The 24,557-nt window shown below is 42.5% G+C and overlaps 1 protein-coding gene across 1 annotated transcript in view; it reads left to right on the forward strand.

The window, feature by feature from the left end:
• shank2b (SH3 and multiple ankyrin repeat domains 2b) overlaps positions 1–24,557 on the forward strand; it is a gene marked incomplete at its 5' end in the record, with an annotated part of 60,439 nt that overhangs the window by 20,913 nt on the left and 14,969 nt on the right. Inside the window, 5 exons of the mRNA XM_083667403.1 lie at positions 2,481–2,638; positions 3,431–3,544; positions 13,195–13,276; positions 17,866–17,948; positions 19,323–19,447. Of these exons, the coding sequence (XP_083523529.1) occupies positions 2,481–2,638; positions 3,431–3,544; positions 13,195–13,276; positions 17,866–17,948; positions 19,323–19,447 (562 nt within the window). The remainder of the gene's footprint in view (positions 1–2,480; positions 2,639–3,430; positions 3,545–13,194; positions 13,277–17,865; positions 17,949–19,322; positions 19,448–24,557) is intronic.

A 24,557-nucleotide genomic window follows, 5' to 3' on the forward strand; every position in this document is an offset into this window, starting at 1 on the left:
ATTATAGGCCTATCTCCCAGTACCTGACACAGAGTGTGCTAGCTAGCTAGTTACCGTAGCATGAGGCGCTGCCTTTGGCTATGACTTTGACAGAGTCTCTATAGAGGCTTAATAAGGCAGCAGCAGCCACAGAGGGCACCAGGAGGAGAGGTTTCTGTTCTGTTCTGGCCCACTTTTTTGTGTGCGTGCGTGTGTGCGTGTGTGCGTGTGTGCGTGTGTGCGTGTGTGTGTGTGTGTGTGTGTGTGTGTGTGAGACACTGTGTACCTGGGCTGTGGAAGGGGGCTCAGTCACACTGGCAGTGTGAGGCTCAGTAAGTACCGGATGACTACTTTACTGTATGTGGTACAACATGGAATATTTTACAATGATTTGTATCTGCCTGCCTGACTGAATAGAATAATACTTAATTTGTCAAATTGTTACAATAGAAATGTGTCTTCTGCTCTGCTCTCAACACACAAACACACTAGTCCATCTCTTTATCCTCCATGCTACCTATCGCCCAGGTTCAGGTGTTTATAGGATAGGGAGTAGGGTAATCTGTAGAAAAGTGGAGCTTCTACTTCTAATGCTGAATTCTAAATTGACACCTGAGAGGATTACTGCAGATACAAGCAATATGGTAATGCCTTCATCTTTCCACTTGGCTAGATGGACTTTTCACCACATTTCTTACACCTATTAAATCCAGTCAGATCTACTGGAGTGATAGCAGAAGTGCTCACACCCTCGGCACAGAAAGGCCACTCCAGAGGTCACATGCTGTTGCTGTTTCTCAGGCTGTCACACTAAATGTGGTTTGTTCTTTCTGCAGATCTTGTTATATTACACTGTGTTCCAAGGAGTGATGTTCATCAGACAAAAAAAACCCTAAAAGAATCAGAATCAGAATCAGAATCAGAATTATTTTATTTGGCCAAGTATATTTGCACATACCGGAAATTGATTTGGTGAGGTTGGTGCATGGACATAAAAAACAAATAGCAAATATTGACAATAAATTTACAAAATAGCAAAATCTTAACAAAATAGCAATAACAAATTTACAAATTTACAAAAAAGAGCAGCAGAACAATACATCTTGTAGGCTGTGTGAGACTAAATCAGCAATGTTGTACAGTATAAATAGGAATTCTTGGCTGAGTCACAAATGATTCCTAATTTGGACCCTCTTATCGTAAAACGGGTACTGTAGACCTTTAGCGGACCCATTGTAATTATTTCACCTATGACTTCCTTTGTGAGATTTCTCCGTATATACAGCACCAGTCAGTAGTAAAGTGCTGTGTGGTTAATTGTTCTGATTGCGTTCGCTGCTGTCTTCATTCTTTAGTAGTGGATCTGTATAGAGCAGGACTGGGTCTGATAATGTAGCCTCTGTGGAGGAACACAGACATTACCATGCCTCCACACAATAGAATGGAGGGAGGGAGAGAGGGAGGGGGAGGCAGGGAGGGAAGGAGAGAGAGAGGGAGAAAGAGAGAGAGAGAGAGAGATAGTTATTCTAATTAGCTCAGGGAACATTGTAAAAGCAGGAGAGGCATATTCATGACTCAGGGTTCATTATAAAGCTGTTTCAAGGGATTGTAAACTAACAAACGTGAACACTCATATTAAACTGTCTGAGGACTTACTAAGAACCTGATAGATTGTATTGGCTTCCTGGGGGTTGGAATACTGTAATTGTTATTCAGTATCGGTTAAAATGTCAGTTAAAATTAATTTGTCTTAGGGTCCCAGTTGTGGATGGGATCAATTGCTCATTATTATTGAGCTGGGAATTGATGAGAAACATTGAAGATAAGCACTGGCTTTGATAATAATTCACTTTAAAGTGATCCACTTTAAAGGATATTTGTATATTTTCAGCCACTAGTTCTAAAGACTAGTACTAAAAGAAGTGCTCACAAAGACAAATGGGTTCAACAAATTGTCAAGATTTGTGATATGTTTAGCAAACAATTATTTTGCAAAGGTTTGTTGGCCTTAAACTGAGGACTGTGTCATCTAATGAGATCGCTGAACATTATATCATGGACCATATTATCAGCACTAGCAAAACATGATGTAAAGAATGAGCGACAAAAATCCTGTAGCATCTCTACAGTGTCCTCATATTGTAGGCCACCGATTCCACTGCAAACCAACAGAGGGAGGCATTGTACAACCTTTCAATTTGTGCCGACCATTGTTGCCAATACTCACTGGTGTCACTATAAGCCTACGATAAAGAACTGTATAACACACTCTATAGTGACACTGTTGAGTACAGCTACTCTCACTGAGGTGTATTGCCCTGGCAGTAGTTCAATATCATTGTCAGTTTAACTCTTTGAATACAGTCCTTTTTGCCAAATAACCACATCAGATATTGTTTGAGAATCATCGTTTTGTCTTTGTGAACACAGTTTAACCTTCAATTCCTTTCCCTTTACTCTCCTCTCCTCCTCTCCTCCCCATCCCCTCCTCCCTCATCCAGTCCACACAGGGGCCGTGAAGCCCTGGCTGGCATGGACCCCCAAGGCCAGAAGCGTAAGCTGTACAGCGCTGTGCCAGGCCGGTGCCATGTGGTGGTCCGGTCCTACCAGCCACAGGCCGAGGGAGAGATCACCCTGTATAAGAACGACAGGGTCAAAGGTGAAACCACTCTGTTGTATTCTACAAGGAAGAGATGGCCACATAGGCATTTGTAAAAACTGTTAGAAGGAGACGTTAGCTGTTATCAATGTTTAGCTAGTCTTATAATGCACTATGGAGGTCGTACACACATAACGCATTATAAACAAGTGGCTCATAGAAAGTTTTACTGGCAATATTACAGTCCATGAAATATAACTCCCTCCACAAGCAGTACATTTAAACCACGTAATCCAGGGCATATTAGATTTACTTTGGTTATTTCTATCTTTAGTATATTGCTCAGCGAATGGACTGCCGGCCGGTTAGATTCAGCCTACTGATGTGGATTTTATCTGTACTTTGAGTGTTACAATTCAATTGTGCTTGTGCGGTAGTTACATAATAGTTACCTGTCAAGCTGCCATGTTGTGTAAGCCTGAGTGTCATTGAGGAGACCACAGGCACAGAGCTGGTGTCAAGCTCAGGTCGTTGTTGATTACTATTGACTAATGATTTGTGCAGAGAAAAGACATTACATGAATCACTGTGCCTATGTTCTTTTACTGGTAATAACTAGATGGCCATGTTTCAAAGGACACAATTCTATATTTCTTTTAATTGAGGGTTATGAATAGGCTTAAGATTTGGGGAAATGTTATGAGAAGGGTTGAAATTTGATTTAGCAGTTTAAATCACATTTTTATATAATGACAATCTGTACCTCTGCAGTATGGCCAGATAATAACAACCCTCTCTCTCTCTCTCTCTCACTCTCTCTCTCTCTCTCTCTCTCTCTTTCTCTCCCTGCAGTGCTGTCCATAGGGGAAGGAGGGTACTTGGAGGGCAGTGCCAGGGGCAACGTGGGCTGGTTCCCAGCGGAGTGTGTGGAGGAGATCCCCAACCAGACCCAGGAGGAGCGGCCATGTAAGTGCTGAGAACCATACTGTACAGAGCATTGTCTCACGACAGGTGGCCTCATTCCTATGCGACACTCAGAGCTGATAGAGTCGGTCGCACTATCTGACATGAGACAATGCACCTTGGAGTAGTTTTACATCTCTGCTCACTCTGTGTCATTGGAAAGGATGTTGTGGGATGTAGTAACATGATATCACATTTGATTGACCTTCACATTTGATTGACCTCCATAAGAGTGGTGCCGACCTACAGTATTATTTACTACCCTAATTTTGTTAGCATTAACTTTCATGGCATCCAGGGTTTTACCTTGACCTTTTGTATCATTCCATCCCTGGTCCTTACAGCCAGACACATCACCTTGGAGGTCCAGAACCCTGCTTTTGCATATTTACTGTTCCATAGTGAATCAGTTAAAGGTAGACTCAGCGATACTGTATGGTGTACAGTAGTCAGGAGATCACTTAGCTCTCCCGTTGCATTGCTGTGGTCGTGCTCCTACAGAATCGTTACAAGTGAAATGTCTTGCTTGGGTGAAGATGAAACACTGGAGCTGCACACACACTTCACCCTAACACCGGAGCGAAAAATATATCACTGAGTCTACCTACTGAAATATAACCCTGTGGATTTAGAGATGTTTTTGACCCATCTAGATGAGAAGCAGTGTGATTTCATCAAAGGAAACCCACCAGATTCTTGTTGGATATTGTTTGATCCTTCCCTCATGCTCTGATAGCTAGCTGAATCAGTGAAGAGCCTTCTGGCCATGGCAGGCTGTTAATTCAATTAGTACTCGGCAGCAAGGACGCACAGAGCACACTCACACAAGTGCGCACGCGTGCACACGCACACACACACACACACACACACACACACCGACTGCGCTGCACGCAAACCTGACTGACAGCTGCATTAGTAGGAATTTAGACTGTTTAATGTGTTGGCTGGTTGACAGCTTACTTTGTGTGTGTGCGTGTGGTACAGTACAGTATGTGTGTGCTAGTATGCTAGCGTGTGTGGGTGCGTGCGTGTATGCGTGTGCACATGTGCGTGTGTGCGTCTGTCTTTGCCCGCACTCGTACACAGGCCTTACTCCTGGGGGCAAAATTCTGTCTAAAGTTATTTTTGGTCCAAATAAATGCCTTCCACATCAGCGAAGCCAGTGTTCAGTAGCAGTGGAACTGTGTGTTATGAGTTCCATGCAGTTTAGGCCAGAGGGCGAGTACGAGAGGTCGCCTGAGTTGAAAGCACAGCATAAGGGGATCATCTGGCTGCAGTGCTGCAGTTAAAGTGGAGACATTTGCATTAAGTACACAGTGGTTTTTCATACTGTAGGATGAAGATACTCTAAGGCCTCTCCCTAAATATGTTAGACAAAGGCAGTTGTTTGTTTATTTGATTACAAAGTCATATTATCTCATTTTCATTTCATTGCATTTCTTTATAACGATATATAGTAACAATTGACACATCCACAACATACAGGACAGGTACCATTTCTGTGTTAGACAAATATTCCTATAAGTGAAAATGTTGATGCAACTCATGATTTGTTGTCATAAGTTGTTTATTGGGCCAAATAATTATTCAATGAATGGTATATATACATACAGTACATGTATATTTGGCAGGCTTGTTTGGACTTTCTCAACACTAGAAGCCCCAGGCCTTCATTACTAACCAAAGTACCCAGAGTAAGGTCCGGAGACCCATTTCTTGATGCACAGTGGGTCCCACTTTAAATGAATGATCACTTTTAAGGCTTTGTGAAGCCTTTGTAAATCCTTTATAAGGCCTATATAGATGCTTCACAAATCACCCCTAATCAAATTCATACTATATGAAGGGTGTTATAGCAGGTCCATACATCTATTTTACCACCCCCTTACTGTATATTGTATGATATTTACTTATGAATTATCTGTGAAGCATATATACATTATTTATGAACTATTTACGAATACTAAATAACACCTACAAAGTGGTGATTTGTTTACAGGGGGGCTGTATGGTGTGGTGTACACAACTTAATTATCTTGTAACCAAGAGACAAACCAGAGTAGCAGTGGCAGTCGATCCATGATGTGATTGGCCGGGAGGGTCTGGTCCATGTGAGGCATGTATGAGTCATCATGATGATGACAGATTGATGATGTCATCCAGCCTGCTACTCCTCTTCTTTGGCAGAACGAAACAGAGACATGATGCCATTGGATGTTCCAGACACTCGCTTGTGGGTTGTTATAGTAGCAGGACAAAGCTCAGTGACTGGAGTGGAGAGGGGGATGAGGGGGAATGCTAGCCACAGTAGGCTTTCCTCCCCCCCCCTTCAAAATGTGTTATGGCCTAGATGTTTTTTATGTCATATTCATAGGATTTGGGACACTCATGTCTATTTGTGAACAACTTCAGGCAATCAGTAACTGGACAGAGTCGCTGTGAATATGTGATATGATATGTCCGTTAGGAGGCAAGTTGTTCTGTGGAGAATAGAATACAGAAGAAGAATACGGAAGAATACAGCACAGTAATTAACAATGTTGTTGTGGGGGAAAATATTACCTGGTTCTAATTAGCGTACTTTCTGTCTCTTACTGTCTCATGCTAGTTTTGTTTTCATTGCCCTAAAAGGGACAGTGAACACATGGCTCTCTGTTTGTGTGTGTGTGTGTGTGTGTGTGTGTGTGTGTGTGTGTGTGTGTGTGTGTGTGTGTGTGTGTGTGTACATGCATCTTTGTGTTGATCACGTGCATGTGTGCATGTGCGTGTGTATGTGTATGTGTACACTCACCGGCCAATTTATTAAGTACACCTGTTCAACTGCTCGTTAACGCAAATATCTAATCAGCCAATCACATGGCAGCAACTCAATGCATTTAGGCATGTAGACATGGTCAAGACGACCTGCTGAAGTTCAAACCGAGCATCAGAATGAGGAAGAAAGGTGATTTAAGTGACTTTGAACGTGGCATGGTTGTTGGTGCCAGACGGGCTGGTCTGAGTATTTCAGAAACTGCTGATCTACTGGGATTTTCATGCACAACCATCTCTAGGGTTTACAGAGAATGGTCCAAAAAAGAGAAAATATCCAGTGAGTGGCAGTTCTCTGGGCGAAAATGCCTTGTTGATGCCAGAGGTCAGAGGAAAATGGCCAGACTGGTTCGAGATGATAAAAAGGCAACAGTAACTCAAATAACCACTTGTTACAACCAAGGTATGCAGAAGACCATCTCTGAACGCACAACACGTCGAACCTTGAAGCAGATGGGCTACAGTAGCAGAAGACCACACCCGGTGCCACTCCTGTCAGCTAAGAACAGGAAACTGAGGCTACAATTCGCACGGGCTCACCAAAATTGGACAATAGAAGATTGGAAAAACGTTGCCTGGTCTGATGAGTCTCGATTTCTGCTGCGACATTCAGATGGTAGGGTCAGAATGTGGCATAAACAACATGAAAGCATGTATCCATCCTGCCTTGTATCAACGGTTCAGGCTCAGGTTCAGGTGGTGGTGTAATGGTGTGGGGGATATTTTCTTGGCACACTTTGGGCCCCTGAAGTACCAATTGAGCATTGTTTAAATGCCACAGCCTACCTGAGTATTGTTGCTGACCATGTCCATCCCTTTATGACCACAGTGTACCCATCTTCTGATGGCTACTTCCAGCAGAATAATGCGCCATGTCACAAAGCTCACATCATCTCAAACTGGTTTCTTGAACATGACAATGAGTTCACTGTACTCCAATGGCCTGCACAGTCACCAGATCTCAATCCAATAGAGCACCTTTAGGATGTGGTGGAACGGGAGATTTGCATTACGGATGTGCAGCCGACAAATCTGCAGCAACTGCGTGATGCTATCATGTCAATACGGACTAAAATCTCAGAGGAATGTTTCCAGCACCTTGTTGAATCTATGCCACAAAGAATTAAGGCAGTTCTGAATGCAAAAGGGTGTCCAACCCGGTACTAGCAAGGTGTACCTAATAAAGTGGCCGGTGAGTGTATGTTTGTGTGTGCGTGTGTGTGTGCATGCATGTGTGTGTGTGCATATGCACATGTGTGTGTATGTGTATGTGTTTGTGTGTGTGTGTGTGTCTATGTTTCCTCTATCCAAAATGACCAGGATCCTAAATAACGGCCAAAAGTTCATCTAAATATACTGTAAATGTACTTGACTCTGTGCTGCTTGGTTTAGCTCAGCACAGCGCACACAACAGTGCCAGGTTCTCTTGAACCCTTCAGTGCTACACTCATATACATTCCTGATTGATATATTTCCATGGAAACATCCTCTACACTGTACAAACCCCGTTGCTAAGGAGTGGGCCTTGGCAAGAATTTTTTTTCTCCCTTTTTGTAGAATTTCTCTCTCACTCTCTCCCTGCACTAAGAACAGAGCTTACGTGGGATTTTTTCATCAGCAGAGTTGCTCTCTCATATCCCTGTGAAGATGTGTATGGCCTGTTACCTGGGCATTCGGTGGGATTTGTAGCTCAAACTTTCCAAGGCATGATGGGTTTGTAGGTGTTCTGGCCTGAGGATTAGAGGTGAGGTTGGGACCCTGACTTAGGCGGAGGGGGACGAGGAGGAGGTGGAGGTGTGAGCGTTTCTGGGAAACACTCGGTTTGAGGAGAAGAGGAAAGCCACAGTGGCCAAATGGATGAGACGGCCAAATCCAGGAAGAAGGTTCATTTTGGAGGTACTGTACTGTGAGGACTGGGAAGAGGGGTGACAGGCAGCAGATATCAGTATTTTACATGCTCTTAACAAGGTTGGGAGGGTTTTAAATGTTTGGAATGGCAAGTGCTTCTCCTTGGGGGAGATTGAGAACTCTATTCTGGGGTGTTGTACTGTAGTGCTGCTTATATAAATGGGCTGGTGGATCAATAATGGTTGATATGTATTATCTTTTCATGCACTGCAGCCTATATTACATTACATTACCATATACACCTGAATGAACTGTATGCACTTTCTCAAACAAATCCACCAGCTTTTGGTGATGTTAATGATTCCAGTGTTGTAGAATTGTGATTGCACCAAAGTATGCAGTCCAGGACTGCTGTGCATCTCTGATATTAGTTCAGTATTCCATACACACAGTAGCTTATGCCTGGCAGTGTCACAATCCATTTTAAATGCAGTGAGTGAGTTGAAGCCTGCCTGGGCTAAAACACTCTGTGGATTTACCAAGCTAGCCAAACTGTGCTAGGCTAACACAGTACAGTGGCTTTAGCAGGCTATACTCCTGGTGATTTTGTATTCAGCCACAACTGTCAGCACAGTGCACATTCGTGTCAAGTAGGTCTTTTTCTAATTCTGTCTGTTGAGGAGCAGTGTTTGCACTCTAGAGCTTTTACTGGAGAGAGGGAGGCAGGCAGGGAGGCAGGCGAGTCAGGGCTGTTGTACAGGAACAGGACTGTCTGGCAGGGTGTTTCATTAGCAATACTGGTGTGTGTGTGTGTGTGTGTGTGTGTGTGTGTGTGTGTGTGTGTGTGTGTGTGTGTGTGTGTGTGTGTGTGTGTGTGTGTGTGTGTTGGGGGAGTGGGTTGGGGGTGGTATCACACAGGCTGAAAAGGTGCTTAACACCTCTGTCACTTTGGATGGCTGTTTGCCTTGGTGTGAATGACAGTGTATATACAGTGCCTTCGGAAAGTATTTCAACCCCTTCACTTTTTCCACATTTTGTTGTGTTATAGACTCAATTTAAAATGGATCAAATTAAAATAATTTGCCATCAATCCACACACAATACCCCAGAATGACAAAGCAAAAACCTCAGCAGAAATACCTCATGTACATAAGTATTTAGACCCTTCCTGACACTTTTAAAATGAGCTAAAATGCAAAAATGTCATGAACAAATCACTCAATAAGTTGAACTGTGTCCATCTTAATGCAAGGATAATAAGTCATGTAATTTTGGAATTTATGTCTTTATTTTTATAGGGTCTCTGATTTTCATAGGAATCAATTACATACTGTGTAGATTAGGATGTCACTACCAACTCAGCAAATTACATAATTTTCTCTTGATTCTGACAAACTCCCCAGTCCCTGCCAGTGACAAACATACCCATAACTTGATGCAGCTACCACTATTCTTCACACGAGAGATGGTGCAGAAACTGCATTGCATGTGCTGGATTTGCACCAAACTTCATGCTTTATAGTAAAACCAAATAAACCAAATTTCCAGCCACTTTCTTTGCTGTATCACTTGAATTCATTGTTGCAAACACAATTATGGATATGAGATAACCCTAACCCTAACCCTAACCCACTATTTTCCATTAAGGGATTCTTTTTGGCCACTTGGTTATAGACCAATTTTGTAGAGTGACTGAGATGATGTTGTCCCATTGACTGTGCTTTTTCCTCTCCACCATTCAACTTTGTAGATTTTTATAAGTCTCCCCAGGCCTCAGGGTCGCATTCCTGAACAGTTTTGTTCCTCTCCATTTGCTCAGTTTGTAATGACAACCTGATCCACACAGTGTGTACTTGATTCCTATGCAAATCAGAGACCCTATAAAAACAAAGATATTAATTCCAAAATTACATGAACTATTATGCTTGCATTATATCAATTCAACTTATTGAGTGATTTGTTGATGACATTCTTGCATTTTAGCTAATTTTAAGAGTGTCATAGCAAAGGGTCTGAATACTTATGTACATGAGGTATTTCTGTATTTCAATTTTAATAAATCTACTGACATTTCTAAAAACCTGTTTTCGCTTTGTCATTCTGGGGTTTTATGTTTGGATTGATGGCAAATTCTTTTAATTTAATCCATTTTAAATTGACGTAATTAACAAAATGTGTAAAAAGTGAAAGGGTCTGAATATTTTCCGAAGGCACTGTATAGTCTATGACAGTGCTTTTATTAATGTGCTGTAAGGCATCTGATGAGGCTCTTTATTTGCACCTCAGTCACTTTCTATAGCTCATTGCTATGGTGTAAAAAAAACTGTGCATAATAATCTAGGCTTAACTCCGAAGTTATCATTTTAGCAGATGTTCAATGTGAATCTAACTTCAAATCTGAAATCAAAAGGTGGGCTAAACTGCAGTAGATCCAGTTGAGTTGATGGCATCTTTATGGGGAAACAGAAGGGCTCTTCAACAAGAGTAGTTCTCCTTATGAGTAGGCTACGCATCCCTCCAAATGGATTATGGGTAAGTAATGTAAGGCACGTAACTCGCCCTATCAAAGAGCGCCTGGGCTTAGAAAAGAAACCAGTGACTATGACAACCAGTGAGTAGGTTGGAGGGGAAAGTGTTGAATCCCACGCAGCCTGCTGACAACTGATATCATCACATTATATCAAGTAGAACAGCACAGAACAATACTGGAAATGACTGTGGTTTGAGAACCTACAAACCCTACAAATATACACTCTGTAGTGCAGTAGCCTACTATGTACACTCACCGGCCACTTTATTAGGTACACCTTGCTAGTACCGGGTTGGACTCCATTTTGCCTTCAGAACTGCCTTAATTCTTTGTGGCATAGATTCAACAAGGTGCTGGAAACATTCCTCAGAGATTTTGGTCCATATTGACATGATAGCATCAATGCTGCAGATTTATCAGCTGCACATCCATGATGCAAATCTCCCGTTCCACCACATCCCAAAGGTGCTCTATTGGATTGAGATCTAGTGACTGTGGAGGCCATTGGAGTACAGGGAACTCATTTTCATGTTCAAGAAACCAGTTTGAGATGATGTGAGCTTTGTGACATGGCGCGTTATCCTGCTGGAAGTAGCCATCAGAAGATGGGTACACTGTGGTCATAAAGGGATGGACACGGTCACTAACAATACTCAGGTAGGCTGTGGCGTTTAAACGATGCTCAATTGGTACTTCAGGGGCCCAAAGTGTGCCAAGAAAATATCCCCCACACCATTAGATATTTGCGTTAACGAGCAGTTGAACAGATGTACCTAATAAAGTGGCCGGTGAATGTATACACCTGTGTATTAGAATTTTAATAGGTACTCTTTGTGTAATACTTGCTGTTTTGAGAGGGGTTTTGTTTTGTTGTTTAAACTGAGGCTTAAGTGAATGATTCATTGCTTATATTGTATAACATTACTTTCATCTATGATTCATTGAATGCATTGGTCCCTCTTTGACTCTCTGTGCCAGCCCAGCTGACCGCCTGATGCTGGGTTGTGGTCGATAAACACACACACACACACACACACACACACACACACACACACACACACACACACACACACACACACACACACACACACACACACACCCTTAAAGACAGGCATTAAACCTAAGCCTATATCCCCAAGGCCATTGAACAGCTGATGATGCAACACCTGGCCCTCCTCTCCACCCTGAGAAGGCAACACACACTCATGTGCACCAGAAGGCTCCCTATTGTGTCACTACAGCGCTGTTTATCGATTTGCATCAATTCACCACTGCAGCAGTTACAGCCACTTCATTCTAAAGCCATTACAGACCGCCACACAATACTGATTGTAGGTAATTATACCAGTCAGACTGCTTAAGTCTAGAGTGTTCTGGTGCACTGGAACAGCCTGTGGTCTGTCTATCTGTCTGTCTGCCTGTCTGTCTGTGTGTGACCAAGTAGCGGTGGGTGATTTTAATCCCTGGCTTCCAACCGTCACATTATACCAAGGATATGCTCAGTGGCCATGGCATGACTAGATTTAGCATGGGTCGGCGCTTGACTTGGCATGGGTTAGCTTGGCTGATGTTTGATCAGCCAGAGAGCACTCAGGGTCTTGCTTTTATTTCATAATTCAATTAGCTGTAAAACAGCACCTGGGAATAAGTGCCATATGGTGTCTCTGCTCATTTCTGAGAAAGAGCCTCTAGGAATCTGACTACTGTACATCTTTTCTTCTAACTTCTGAGCACTGAGTGGTACTGACGCTTCTGTGGAGGTTTCAAGTTCCATTGAAGTTGCCATTTACGGCATTGCAATATGTTCTGCATAATCGCTTGGGTTAAAAGAGCTAGTCATATGCTGCATTGATCCTAGGTTTCTGTTTCTCTTGGTTTCTCTTGAAACATATACTGTACAGTGTGTCTTAGTCTTTTACACATTGGGACTAGCATGACCACAATGTGATGTGTGAAATGGTCTTTGAAGCTGTATGTTCCTTTATCTCTCCATAGGTTCAGTAACACTTGACATGAAGTTGCTTTTATACCAGTTTTATAACTCTAATGACACTATACTAGTGGCAGCATTGTATTAACATGAGAATCTGAGAGTAGTTTTCAGCAGGCTGTCATTTTGAGTTTGATGAATTGTTGTTTGTTACATTCTTCAGCTTACTTCACAACAAGACTAGTACCCATCTCCTTGGTGATGCATCTTAATGTGGAGCATAATGGTAGAAAATGATGGAATGACTCATTTGTTGAATTGGTCATTCATTTACCGAACGTCAAGAATACATTCCTAGCAGAAGCATATACAGTACAGAGTTACTGTATAACTATACCGTATATCATTATGGCTCTGCAATTAACCATTGTTGATGTCCAATAAAGTTTCAATTCTACTCTTATTATATCCAGAATGCCTATCAACCCTTGTAGATTGGCAATAAGGTTTTGATTAAATTATTTTTTATTGTAGATGCCCGAGCGGACCGGGCCGAGAGGAGGAAGCTCTTTAGACACTACACTGTAGGATCCTACGACAGCTTTGATGCTTCAAGGTAAGGACATGCTTGACTATTGCTATGACATGCTACTATACTATTACTGTTGTTATAGACAAATAGTATTATCCTTCCTCTTTATTTCCATTCTTTCTGTGGAATCCTAACGTGAGATCTGCGCGCTTAAGTTTAAGCGGAAATCTCCCATTGAGTTACGCACACGGATTTTGAGTTAGCGTTCCACCTTATATGAATGCCATTTTATATCTCTGTTCACTGGCATGTTTGAGAAATGTTATGAAACCATGGTACATTAACAAATAGTTTTAACTGCTACTACTCATTTTGGAGGCTATTTTTAGACATGTACTGTATAGCCATAGATACAGTGCCCTGCTTAAGTAATGGGACAGTGAAGCATTTTTTCTTCTTTAGGCTCTCCACTCCAAAATCTAAAAGTTTGGATTTTACATCAATGTGATTCCTGTACTATGTGATTAAAGCAGAGACTCTCAGCTTTTATTTGATGGTATTTTTCTACACATTGGTTTCACCATTCAGAGATTAAAACGCTTTTTATGCATAGTGCCCAAAAGTAATGGGGCAATTGGCTTGACAGGTGTTTCTGGTAAATCAGGTGAGTTACGTCACATAATTTATGCAGGCATAAGAGAGCTGTCAATGTGTAATATTGAGTATAAAAGGATGGTCAGGTTACAGTTAGATAAATCTGCCCAAGATTTACAGCATACCACCTCATCTGTGAAACATGGTACAGGGGATGTTAGGTTTGGGCATGTATAGCTGCCACTAAAACTTGCTAACTTGTCTTAATTGATGATTGTAACTGCTGATGGCAGCAGCAGAATGTATTCTGTTAAGTGTACAGAAACATCTTGTCTTCTCCATTGCAAGCAAATGCCTCCAAATTCATTGGATGGTGCTACATCATACAGTAAAACAATGACCCAAAACATACTGCCATAGCAACTAGTTTTTTCAGGGACAACAAGTGGAAAGGTCTTGACTGGCCAAGTCAACCTTCAGATTTAAATCCAATTGAATACATTTAATTTCCTGATCTCAGACTTCAAAACAAACAACAACCGAAGATGGTTACAGTACAGTTCTACAATACTGGCAGAGTATCACCAGAGAAGATACCCGGCATATGGTGGGGTCAATGGGTCGCAGACCTCAGGCAGTTTTTGCATGCAAAGGATTGTCCACCAAATACTAAACATGAGTGCTTAATTTGGACATTTGATAAATCTGTCCCATTACTTTTGGGTACCATAAAATAGTGGGATTATGCATAAAATGTGGTATAATTTCTGAATGGTGAAATATCTACACAAACACTATCAAACAAAAGCTGAAAATCTCTACTTTAACCTCATAGTAATTGTTGGATTTCAAATCCAAACCTTTGGAATGTAGAGCCGAATGAAGGAAACATGCTTCACTGTCCCATAACTTACGCAGGGCACTGTATCTGTACAGTTAAACGGTTTATTCTATTTCTGTGTGTAGCCTATACAGTCATTAATTATGTAGTCATACACTGCCTGTGACACACCAAGGTTGTCCTTATTAGACTGTTGACCTCTGCTTAGCCTGTGGTACTTCTGACCTACAGCACTGGAATTGATTTCCAGGCTGATAAACATCATACCATAATGGCCGCCGCTCTGCCATAACTTTATAAATCTCGGTTTTGCAATTATGTTTGTTTCACTAGAACACATTCTGGCACGAGGATTTCCTATTCATCAGGACTGTGTCTGAATCAATTAGAAATACACTCGAGCCACTACAGCCTACCGACTCACTACACTAACCTATTATCGTTTCTATAGGACTTCATAGCCAATGGAACTTTACTGTTAATACCACAGCTCCCCCAAGCTGTAGATAAGTTCAGATCTTAGTGACAGTAACTATGTTGAATCCATCTAGGATATTTGATACAAAAAGGTTCCAAGATGAAGAGAGTAAATATTAATTATGCAAGCAACAATTATTTTAATTTCATTTGGGAATAGCATATGACATTGCATAAGAACCTTTGCCTGAAGATCATTTAGTACATATTTAAGTTCAGTTATTCATTCATATCAATTCAGTCATTGCATATCAGATTAACTCCAGTATTTAAATCTCTTATACCACACAATAGAATAGAATAGAATGGCACAGACTGGAAAAGAAAGTGTTTGGTAAAAGAAACCCTTTAGCAAACATGTGCAAGTGGAGACCCTTGAGGACTTTTCATGGAGGCTAGGGGTGGGAGTGTGTGAAAGCTCTCTCTGTCAGATGGGCTGTGATGTAAGACATGCTCAAGCTCGGGGCCTTGTTCGCTTATGGGCTGGCAGCACAAATGTTACGCAAACATCCACAACAAAGCTCTACCCAGGAAAAAAGAGTAAAGTACCAACTGTACTTCTTCACAGCTGATGTGATCTTATGACATCAATCCTTATGGAATACTCTGTGAACGGGTAGCTTCACACACAGGAGGAAATATGTTTTCATTGTCAATTCAAAAACAGCTGCAAGGTTTAGATTTGAAAACTAGTTTTAGGTCAGATTCCTGGTGATCGATGCTCACTGTGGTTGGATTCTTGATTCTACATTCCATCCACTAAGCCCTAAACTACTTTTCAGTGAAGACATCTTTATAATAGCAATTTCATACACCACCTACTGTTACTGATGGAGATCCCAATGAGATTCTTGTTTACTACACATTTATTACACATGACAGAGGGAGAGAGAGAGGGGGGGGGAGGGGGATACAAGCAGAAAGAGAGGGTGGGGGGAGGGAGAAGGAGAGAGGGAAAGAGAGAGAGAGAGAGAGAGGGGAGAGAGAGCCAAATGAATACTGAGAAAGATAGATAGAGAAAGAGATAGAGGGAGAAAGAGAAAGAGAGATCCTCCTCCATTCAACTGTACTCATACCCACCTACTGTAATGTAACACACACACAGTGTACAGAGCAGGTTGTCATGGCGACAGAGCAGGAAGTCCACGGCAGTGCATATAGCAGACTGCATGCAGCCTTGGCATGGGCCACAATGGTGCAGGGTCTGAGGGGTACAACCTCTCTGGATAAACTTGATCAGGACTCTGATTATGCCCAACAACCCCTGATCTGATCACTGATCATGCACGGACACTTCAATTAGTGTCTCTGGTGTAGTAAGCCCTAGAGTCATTCAGAATTCCTAGAACAGAATAATTAATAGAATGGAATGTTGACGCTTCTAAGAACAGTATTCTTCACTCTTTCATTCTTCACCATGCATGTTTATATCCTTGCTGCACTCTGGTGACCTAGGCCCAATGTTGGACCTGGCTAGACGATGACAGTGTCACCACGCCTGCTCAGAGCAGAGTACGTTACTATGGCAACCAGGCATCCCACCACCAGGCTGCTGATACCACTGCTGGAGCATACAGAAGCTCTCCCGTCATGCTCCTCCCGGATATAATAAATAGAACACAATCGAGTTCTGGAATTCTGTCTCCCTGTGAAGTTTATGAAAACAAGGCTGACATCCAGTGGTGCTTATTCATACCAGGGTTGGGCGAATTCATTTTCAATTCCATCAATTCCGGGAGTGAATTGAATTCGAATTAGGTAATTGAAAAAAGGGCATTCATTTTGAATGATTATTGAGTATATGGGTATACTGTAGGTTCCAATAGTCAGCAACTTAACTGTGGGTGTTGTTTACATTCTACTGTAAATTGGAAATACAAAGCTTTGGAATTTGGAATTGAAGAGTTTCTAAACACTTCCTGAATTCACCCAAACCCTAATTCATACACACTAGAGGATATAATATAAGCCTACACAATTTAATTTTGATTCTTAATTCTATTAAGTTATTTTTTTAATCTATTATATTTGACCTATTTATATATTTATGTTCTGACATAATCTGTGTTTGTGGCTTTGCTGTTTTATCCCACCCAGACTATGTTTGTATAGGCCTAAAGCCTCACTTTGATGCCATGTTTGATAAGGTTAACTTATGGTTTGGAACTCCTCACAGCTTTCAGAAATGAGAGCTAGCTTAGTTGTCATCAGATGTTGCTGCACTAACCTATACTTTTTTGGGGCTGAGAAAGCACAGAAGCAGTGGTCGCTCTAATTATAACAACTTACTCCCTACTCCATACCATTTATTCATTCATTCATTTATTCATTCATTCATTCATTCATTCATTCATTCATTCATTCAGCCTGCCTTGCACCCTCTATCCCCATCCCTCCCTCCTTTCCAGTCCCCGCTCCCGTCTGCAATGCTTTTATTTTTCTCTCATGTTTACCGCTTGTGATTTTCATCATACAGTGTCTGGGTGGAAATGTTTCTCTCTAACGACAACCGCTCTCACCGGCTCATGCCCCCGGTTTCTTTGGCCACATCAACATTTTCAGCAAAGGTGGGGTTGTTCTTTGGAAGTGCACGGTGACGGTGTGCGACGCTGCCGCCACATCGCCACGCTCATTGTTGTAGTTAATTATTTCGTATGCAGCCGACGTCTGTCATGATGAGGAACTCGGGGCGAGCAGCGGTGGCGATGATGAGAATGATAGGATGCAATAACGGTCGTTCTGCGCGGAATTTTCTCCACAGCGACTGCGTTATTGTCGAGAAGAGGGTAGTTCTGCAGAAGAAGGATAATGAGGGATTCGGGTTTGTACTGCGAGGGGCTAAAGGTAGGAGACGGATCCCCGCACTCAGTGTCTGTTTCGTCTGTTCCTCCCCTCCCTTGTTATGTTCATAGCTCTTCCACTTTTTTCCCCCATCAGTGATGCCAATAACGCATATTGCTGATCACCTTTGCTTCTATTGTATACCCAGTAATTCCAAAACAGTTTTGGAGATACATTACACAGATCTGAGATTGTTTGTATTGCGGCTCAACTAAAGAAACGCCGCGTTATGATTCTCTGAAGTTCTGACTGCTTTTCATGCGCTCAGCTGTGAACACTCTTAATAAGTTTCTTATACAGTAGGCTCGCCTACTGATTTATTCCCTTTAGGATTTCCCCCTACCTCTGTTTGTACAGATCGCACATAGAATTATTTACTATCTGATGATAGGGATACTTTGGTATTTTAAGTTATAGTCTTTTTTATTCAAATCTCAGACAAGGAGCCTTTACTTTATATGGGGTGCAATGTATTGAATTGGCTAAGGAATCAGTGCTAAGACTACTGGGATACTGTAAGTGCCCTTAGAGTTTTCTTACTGCACATAGTGTCATTTGTCACCACTGGTTTCTTGGAGCTGCTGTGACTAAGTTCTGGGAGAGAGCATTATAGAACCCTGATGTAGTAACCTACAAATATACTTTATTTTGATTAATCAAATGTAGGTTTTCATTTGCTCTTGATGGACAGAGATGCTCAGTTATTGTACATTATCGAGTGAATCCAGTCACACACACACACACACACACACACACACACACACACACACACACACACACACACACACAAACACACAAACACACACAGTGCAGGGAGTTTGGACCAGAGTTAAGGGGATGCAGCTGCCTCATAGCCTTTGCTGCAGCCCAGCCCAGCCCAGCCCGGCCCGGCCCGGCCCAGCCCAGCCCAGCTCTGGCTAGCATGATTAGGGGATTACCCTAAGCAGTCATTTCATTGCTGTTGTCTACATGCCTACAGACAAATACATGTAGATTGCTTATTATAACCCATCTAGAAAACAATGATAATTGATAACATTGTTGTCATTCTGTTTTGTGTACTGCATGTATTTTTGTCTTGTCGGTATGTTTTTACTGTGTGCACAGTCGACAGTCATCATGTTTGCGTGACCTTCAAAAGTGGTCTCTGTACCCCCTGGTGGTGTTTTGTTTGGAATGTTGGTGGTGTTCTGTTTGGAATGTTTGACCCTTAGAGAAGTGACTACTGTTTGAAAGTCTGAAGTCACAATATTTCAGATGTGTGCTGATGATGATTCCCTCCCAGTTGCTGCCTTGCATGTTTCACCCTCTCTCTCTCTCTTTCTCTCTTTCTCTCGCTGGCTGTACTTGGATATCCACCTCCACCTCACCCTCCAGCTGACACCCCCATTGAGGAGTTCACCCCCACCCCTGCCTTCCCCGCCCTGCAGTACCTGGAGTCTGTGGATGAGGGCGGGGTCGCGTGGCAGGCGGGGCTTCGTACAGGAGACTTCCTCATCGAGGTAAGGAGACAGGATTCGTCCCTGGTTATGAGCAATGGAGCGTTGGTTCTGAATGTGTAGAGAATGCTAATGAGGGATTTGTGATGATCTGCTGAAAACTGGATGGTAGTTCAGAATAAATTTGGGTATGAATGTGGTAAGTTCCAGAAGGATGGTAGGCCTATTCTTTGTGGGAATAAACTCTATAATATGGGTTTTGTGCCCTGCCCAGAAACAACTTTGGTCTGTGCTGAAAGAAAGGGCTGGTGAGCTTTTACACTACTGTTTATCTAACCATCAGAGTTCTGCTGCAGCCTTTCTGTCTGTAATATGATGACGTTAATGGCCAGATGTTGTGTATCTGGTGTCCTCTTCACACAAAACAGAACATGCTGCTGGCTAACACAGGTTGTGCTAGCACTGACCCTGGAGGAGATGAATGAATGAATGAATGAAAGAATGCTTGACCAGGTTAGTGAGAGAGGGCAGTTCCAGTTCGGTTCAGTCTTCCTCATGGCTGTCTCTTCATTTCTATGTCAGCCAAACAAATACATTTGCTTGCAAAATGTACACCTCGGCTCCCTCTCTCTGTGCGTGTGAATGTTTTATGTGTTCATCCTATGTGTTCATCCATCCTGACTGAGAAGCCTGCGCAGCATAGTGCTGATGTAACAAAAGGAAAAAAAACTAAACAGAACTTCCAACTAGTACAGGGTTTGGCCTCCTGCACATCTAATATTGTATTTACAGTCTCTGTGATACTGTTGACAGTACTGACCAATATATTGCTTAGTATTCTTGCATTACTGTTTACCAGTCATGTAAAGCTTTAAGATTTAAGTCTCACTTTTTAATCTATACAGTATATATCTAGAATTGGTATCGACAATGAAAAAGTGGTATTGGTGCATTCCTAGGTGTTGTTTTCCCACTACCATCATTCCGTCGATGTCAATACTGTTTGATGGCCTTGGGGTTTACTGCCTGTCTTAAAGGGTGTGTGTGTGTGTGTGTGTGTGTGTGTGTGTGTGTGTGTGTGTGTGTGTGTGTGTGTGTGTGTGTGTGTGCGTGTGTGCGTCTGTGCGTGTGCGTGTGCGTGTGCGCATGCTGCTCTGTAGATTGTCTCCCTGATAGATAAGTGTGCCTGGGACCTTTAAGTGATCTGTTCCTAGCTCTCCACTCTGTCAGTGTCAGGGAGCGCCGTGTTTCGCCGGAGACAAATCTCGGTGTGTTTTCTTAAGGCAACCTCTGGCTCTGACAGCCCCTATCTGTTACAGATGTGGGCCAGGAATTCCTCTAAAGGAGAGTTGTAGTAAAAGGCCATTGACTGTCCTTGTCATAGGATACATGTGCAGTATGGAGGAGCTGGCTGAAGAATAACCGGAGCAAGACACACAAAACATCGATCTGAATAGGATTCTACTTGTCATATTTCTCCATAGTGGAATTATCCATCCTACAGGGCACTGTGTATGCATGCACTGTAGACACAGACACTGTATCTCCTGTCCTGCCATTTTTTTCTTTTCCTTTGCTCCTCTCTGCTCCTCATGGTCCGATGGTCCTATATCTCTCTGTTGCCTTTGCCGATATGCGTCCTTGCTGTACAGCATTTGTCTAAACTCAGAGAACTGCACTGTAGAGCAAACTCAGAAAGCACTAGTTAGCTTGTGTATGCTAATAGAAATTTTCAACATTTGGGCCAATGAGCATTCAACTGTTTAACAAAAACATATCCAGGAGATACATAGTAGTATAAATTAAATGCCTGTGTTTAGTTTGACGGTAAATTAATTAGCGAGCTAGAAGGTTAATGAAAGAGGGAAGCCCTGCAACGATATTTCTGTAGTACTGTAGATATCATTTCACAGTGATATCCTCTGGATTGGATGACCCTTTTGCCCAATAGTCCTCAAAGAACATAATGGGTTAGTGATCATGCCTCATGGTATTTCCACTTCACACATGCATCTGGTGAGATTAAGTAATAATTGCTAGAATAGCTGGTATTTTGCACTGTCTACTATTGTGTACTATTTAACATTCAGTTAGTACACCTGTGCAGAGTAGAATGCTGTGTGACAATCAGGCGTTACTTGTTTGAACAGGGGCTCTTAGGGTGTAGTAGTAATGATAAAAAGATTCAGTGTATCCTCCCACAATACAGGCGCTCTCTAATGCTCGCTACCTCCCAACTGGATGAGCTCTCCTCTGGGGGCTACAGCAGCTACTCTCTCTCAGGGGGCTGCAGCTGCTTCATGTAACCTATAATCTACAGTAGCTACTGTATGTTCCTTGCAGGGACAGGCTTAGTGTGAAATGTAGAAATGTGTGTGTGTGTGTGTGTGTGTGTGTGTGTGTGTGTGTGTGTGTGTGTGTGTGTGTGTGTGTGTGTGTGTTGACAAGGTGTGATGATGCACAGCCTGCACTGCATCATAGATGTCATCACCCTACTGAGCCTTTGTCCTCAAACAGAGTCCGTTTATCGCTTGTGTTCCTTACAGAGCTCCTCTGATGTGTGCTGCTGCTCCTCTGCTGTGTTGTGCTGTGTGTGTTTGAAGCCTCTATTGATGTTTGACTCAGACCTCCCTACTGCAGTGCTCACTCTGTGTGTGTGTGTGTGTGTGTGTGTGTGTGTGTGTGTGTGTGTGTGTGTGTGTGCATGGACAGTGAGCCTTGTGGATGGATGGCTGCCCAAAGACTTCAGGGCATGCCTTGGAGGTACCTCATGGCCTAATAACGACACAACCTGTCACTAAAAGTACCCCTTGTGGTTTTAACCTACTTTGAGGATGGTCGCAAAGTGTGTAAGCACAGTAGCAGTGAAACGATATACTAAGTTGCCAGCTGTCTCGTATTTGTTTCTTTCAAGATATTACAGTGTAGTCTGTTAAATGTTCCAATACAGGTTCTCTTTCAGTCGACTCGGCACTCTCATGTACCTTTCGCTGAAGACCCCAATACAATTTTAAAATCACACATGGAAAAAAATCTTTTTTTGATAGCCAACATGTCTGTCACGTCCTGAGGCGCCATTAACACCTCTATCTTCTCACCTCCTCATCGTCGCTTTACCGTCATCGAACTCTGTGAATCGAAACTGACCTTACAGTTATCAATATGATACAATATCAGACAGACAATAACAGTTATTTGCATGATCAAAGCAATTACATATAGAAGAATAGAAGCCTGCACAGCGCGCACCCAGCCTGCGAAGAATAGACGAGTACCCTTCATCACAATCATACACTCACTGAACACTTTATTAGGAACACCTGTACACCTTCTGGAGGTGGTGTAATGGTGTGGGGAATGTTTTCTTGGCACCCTTTGGGCCCGTTAATACCAATCAGTCATCGCTTGAATGCCACAGCCTATTTGAGTATTGTTGCTCACCATGTGCATCCCTTCATGGCCACAATTTACCCATCTTCTAATGGCTACTACTTCCAGCATGATAATGCACCATGTCACAAAGCAAAAGTCGTCTCAAACTGGTTTCAGTGTTCTTCAGTGGCCTTCCCAGTCACCGGATCTGAATCCAATAGAAAGCCTTTGGGATGTGGTAGAACGAAAGATTCACAGCTTGAAAAATCTGCAGGAATTGCGTGATGCAATCATGTCATCATGAACCTGAATCTCAAAGGAATGTTTCCAACATCTTGTGGAATCAATGCCACAAAGAATTGAGGCTCTTTTGAGAGCAAAGGGAGGCCCTACCCAGAATTAGTATAGTGTTCCTAAAGCAGCGAAGCTGCACAGAATCCTATTGTTATTGTTTTCTGTTGCCTATTATTATTATTATTATTATTATTCTCCTGCATCCACTGCAACCAGGCAATCAGGGCGTTTTGCAGGGTCTCATAGGGAGGGGTCGAACCGAGTCGACAGGACTCGATGTTAGAAATGCAACCCAAGTTCTCTGGAAGAAGATAAGGGAGACCCCTCACCTCATTGCCTCCTCTTGCGCTGAGCTTGTGAAAAGTGGTTCGCTGGATAAAATGGGCGTGCTTGCTAGGTCCTATATATATAGGAGGAGCAGTAGGCGGGGCTATCTGCTTGCAAGCATCACTGGACCCTGTACCCTGTGTGATTGTATAGGGGTCTTCAGAGAAAGGTACACAGAGAGTGTGTGTCCCATAGTGAGGGATCTCCCTCATCTCCTTCAGAGAACCTGGATTACATTTGTAACCTCTAGTTTTTACTTTCCTTAGAGTAAAACTTATTTAATATCAAATTACACTGATCATTGTTGTGTGTGTTTGACTAAGTACTCTGCTTTTCGTGGCCTGGGCTGTCTTGAAGAAGTAAAAAAGGGAAAATATATCTACAAAGTCACCCATGGTTACCCATTTCCCAATATACCCAGTAGAATGTAAATACAATCTCATTAGACATGAGGACCAGTTCACTGCACATGCAGGACAGACCGAGGCTCACGCTGTAATACGCTGCAGTGGTCACCTAGCAACCAGCTTCACATTGTGTCTCTGTGCTGCTGTGATGAAAGAGGGAGAGACAGCTGTTCGAGATTTCCCAGCAGTCCCACACTGGACGCTTTCATCTAAACGTGTTTGAAAACATCAGCAGCTGTGACATTGTGTGTGTGTGTGTGTGTGTGTGTGTGTGTGTGTGTGTGTGTGTGTGTGTGTGTGTGTATGTATGTGTGTGTGTGTGTGTGTGTGTGTGTGTGTGTGTGTGTGTGTGTGTGTGTGTGTGTGTGTGTGTGTGAGTGAGTGAGTGAGTGAGTGAGTGAGTGAGTGAGTGAGTGAGTGAGTGAGTGAGTGAGTGAGTGAGTGAGTGAGTGAGTGAGTGAGTGAGTGAGAGAGAGAGAGAGAGTTATTCTAAATGTCTAGGCTGCCTAATGCTGTTTCTCAGCTGATAAGTTAACTTCACTTTATGGGCTTCTCTTCAAGGTGACCTCAGCTGCACACTGCCTGACTGAACCAAAGTGGAGAATACGTAATGTCTTTAGGCATTTCATTTTCAGGTTATTTCAGGTATCATGAATATGTCCAACCTAAGACGCTAAGTCAGTTAGACTATGTGTATGACTACAGTGTATGTGTTTCCTCTCAATGAATCCATATGGTCACACATCAAAGTAGATGAGTTACAGTGTTACAGT

Source organism: Argentina silus (assembly GCF_951799395.1).
Source record: "Argentina silus genome assembly, chromosome: 3".
In the NCBI taxonomy this organism is placed as follows: Eukaryota; Metazoa; Chordata; class Actinopteri; order Argentiniformes; family Argentinidae; genus Argentina; species Argentina silus.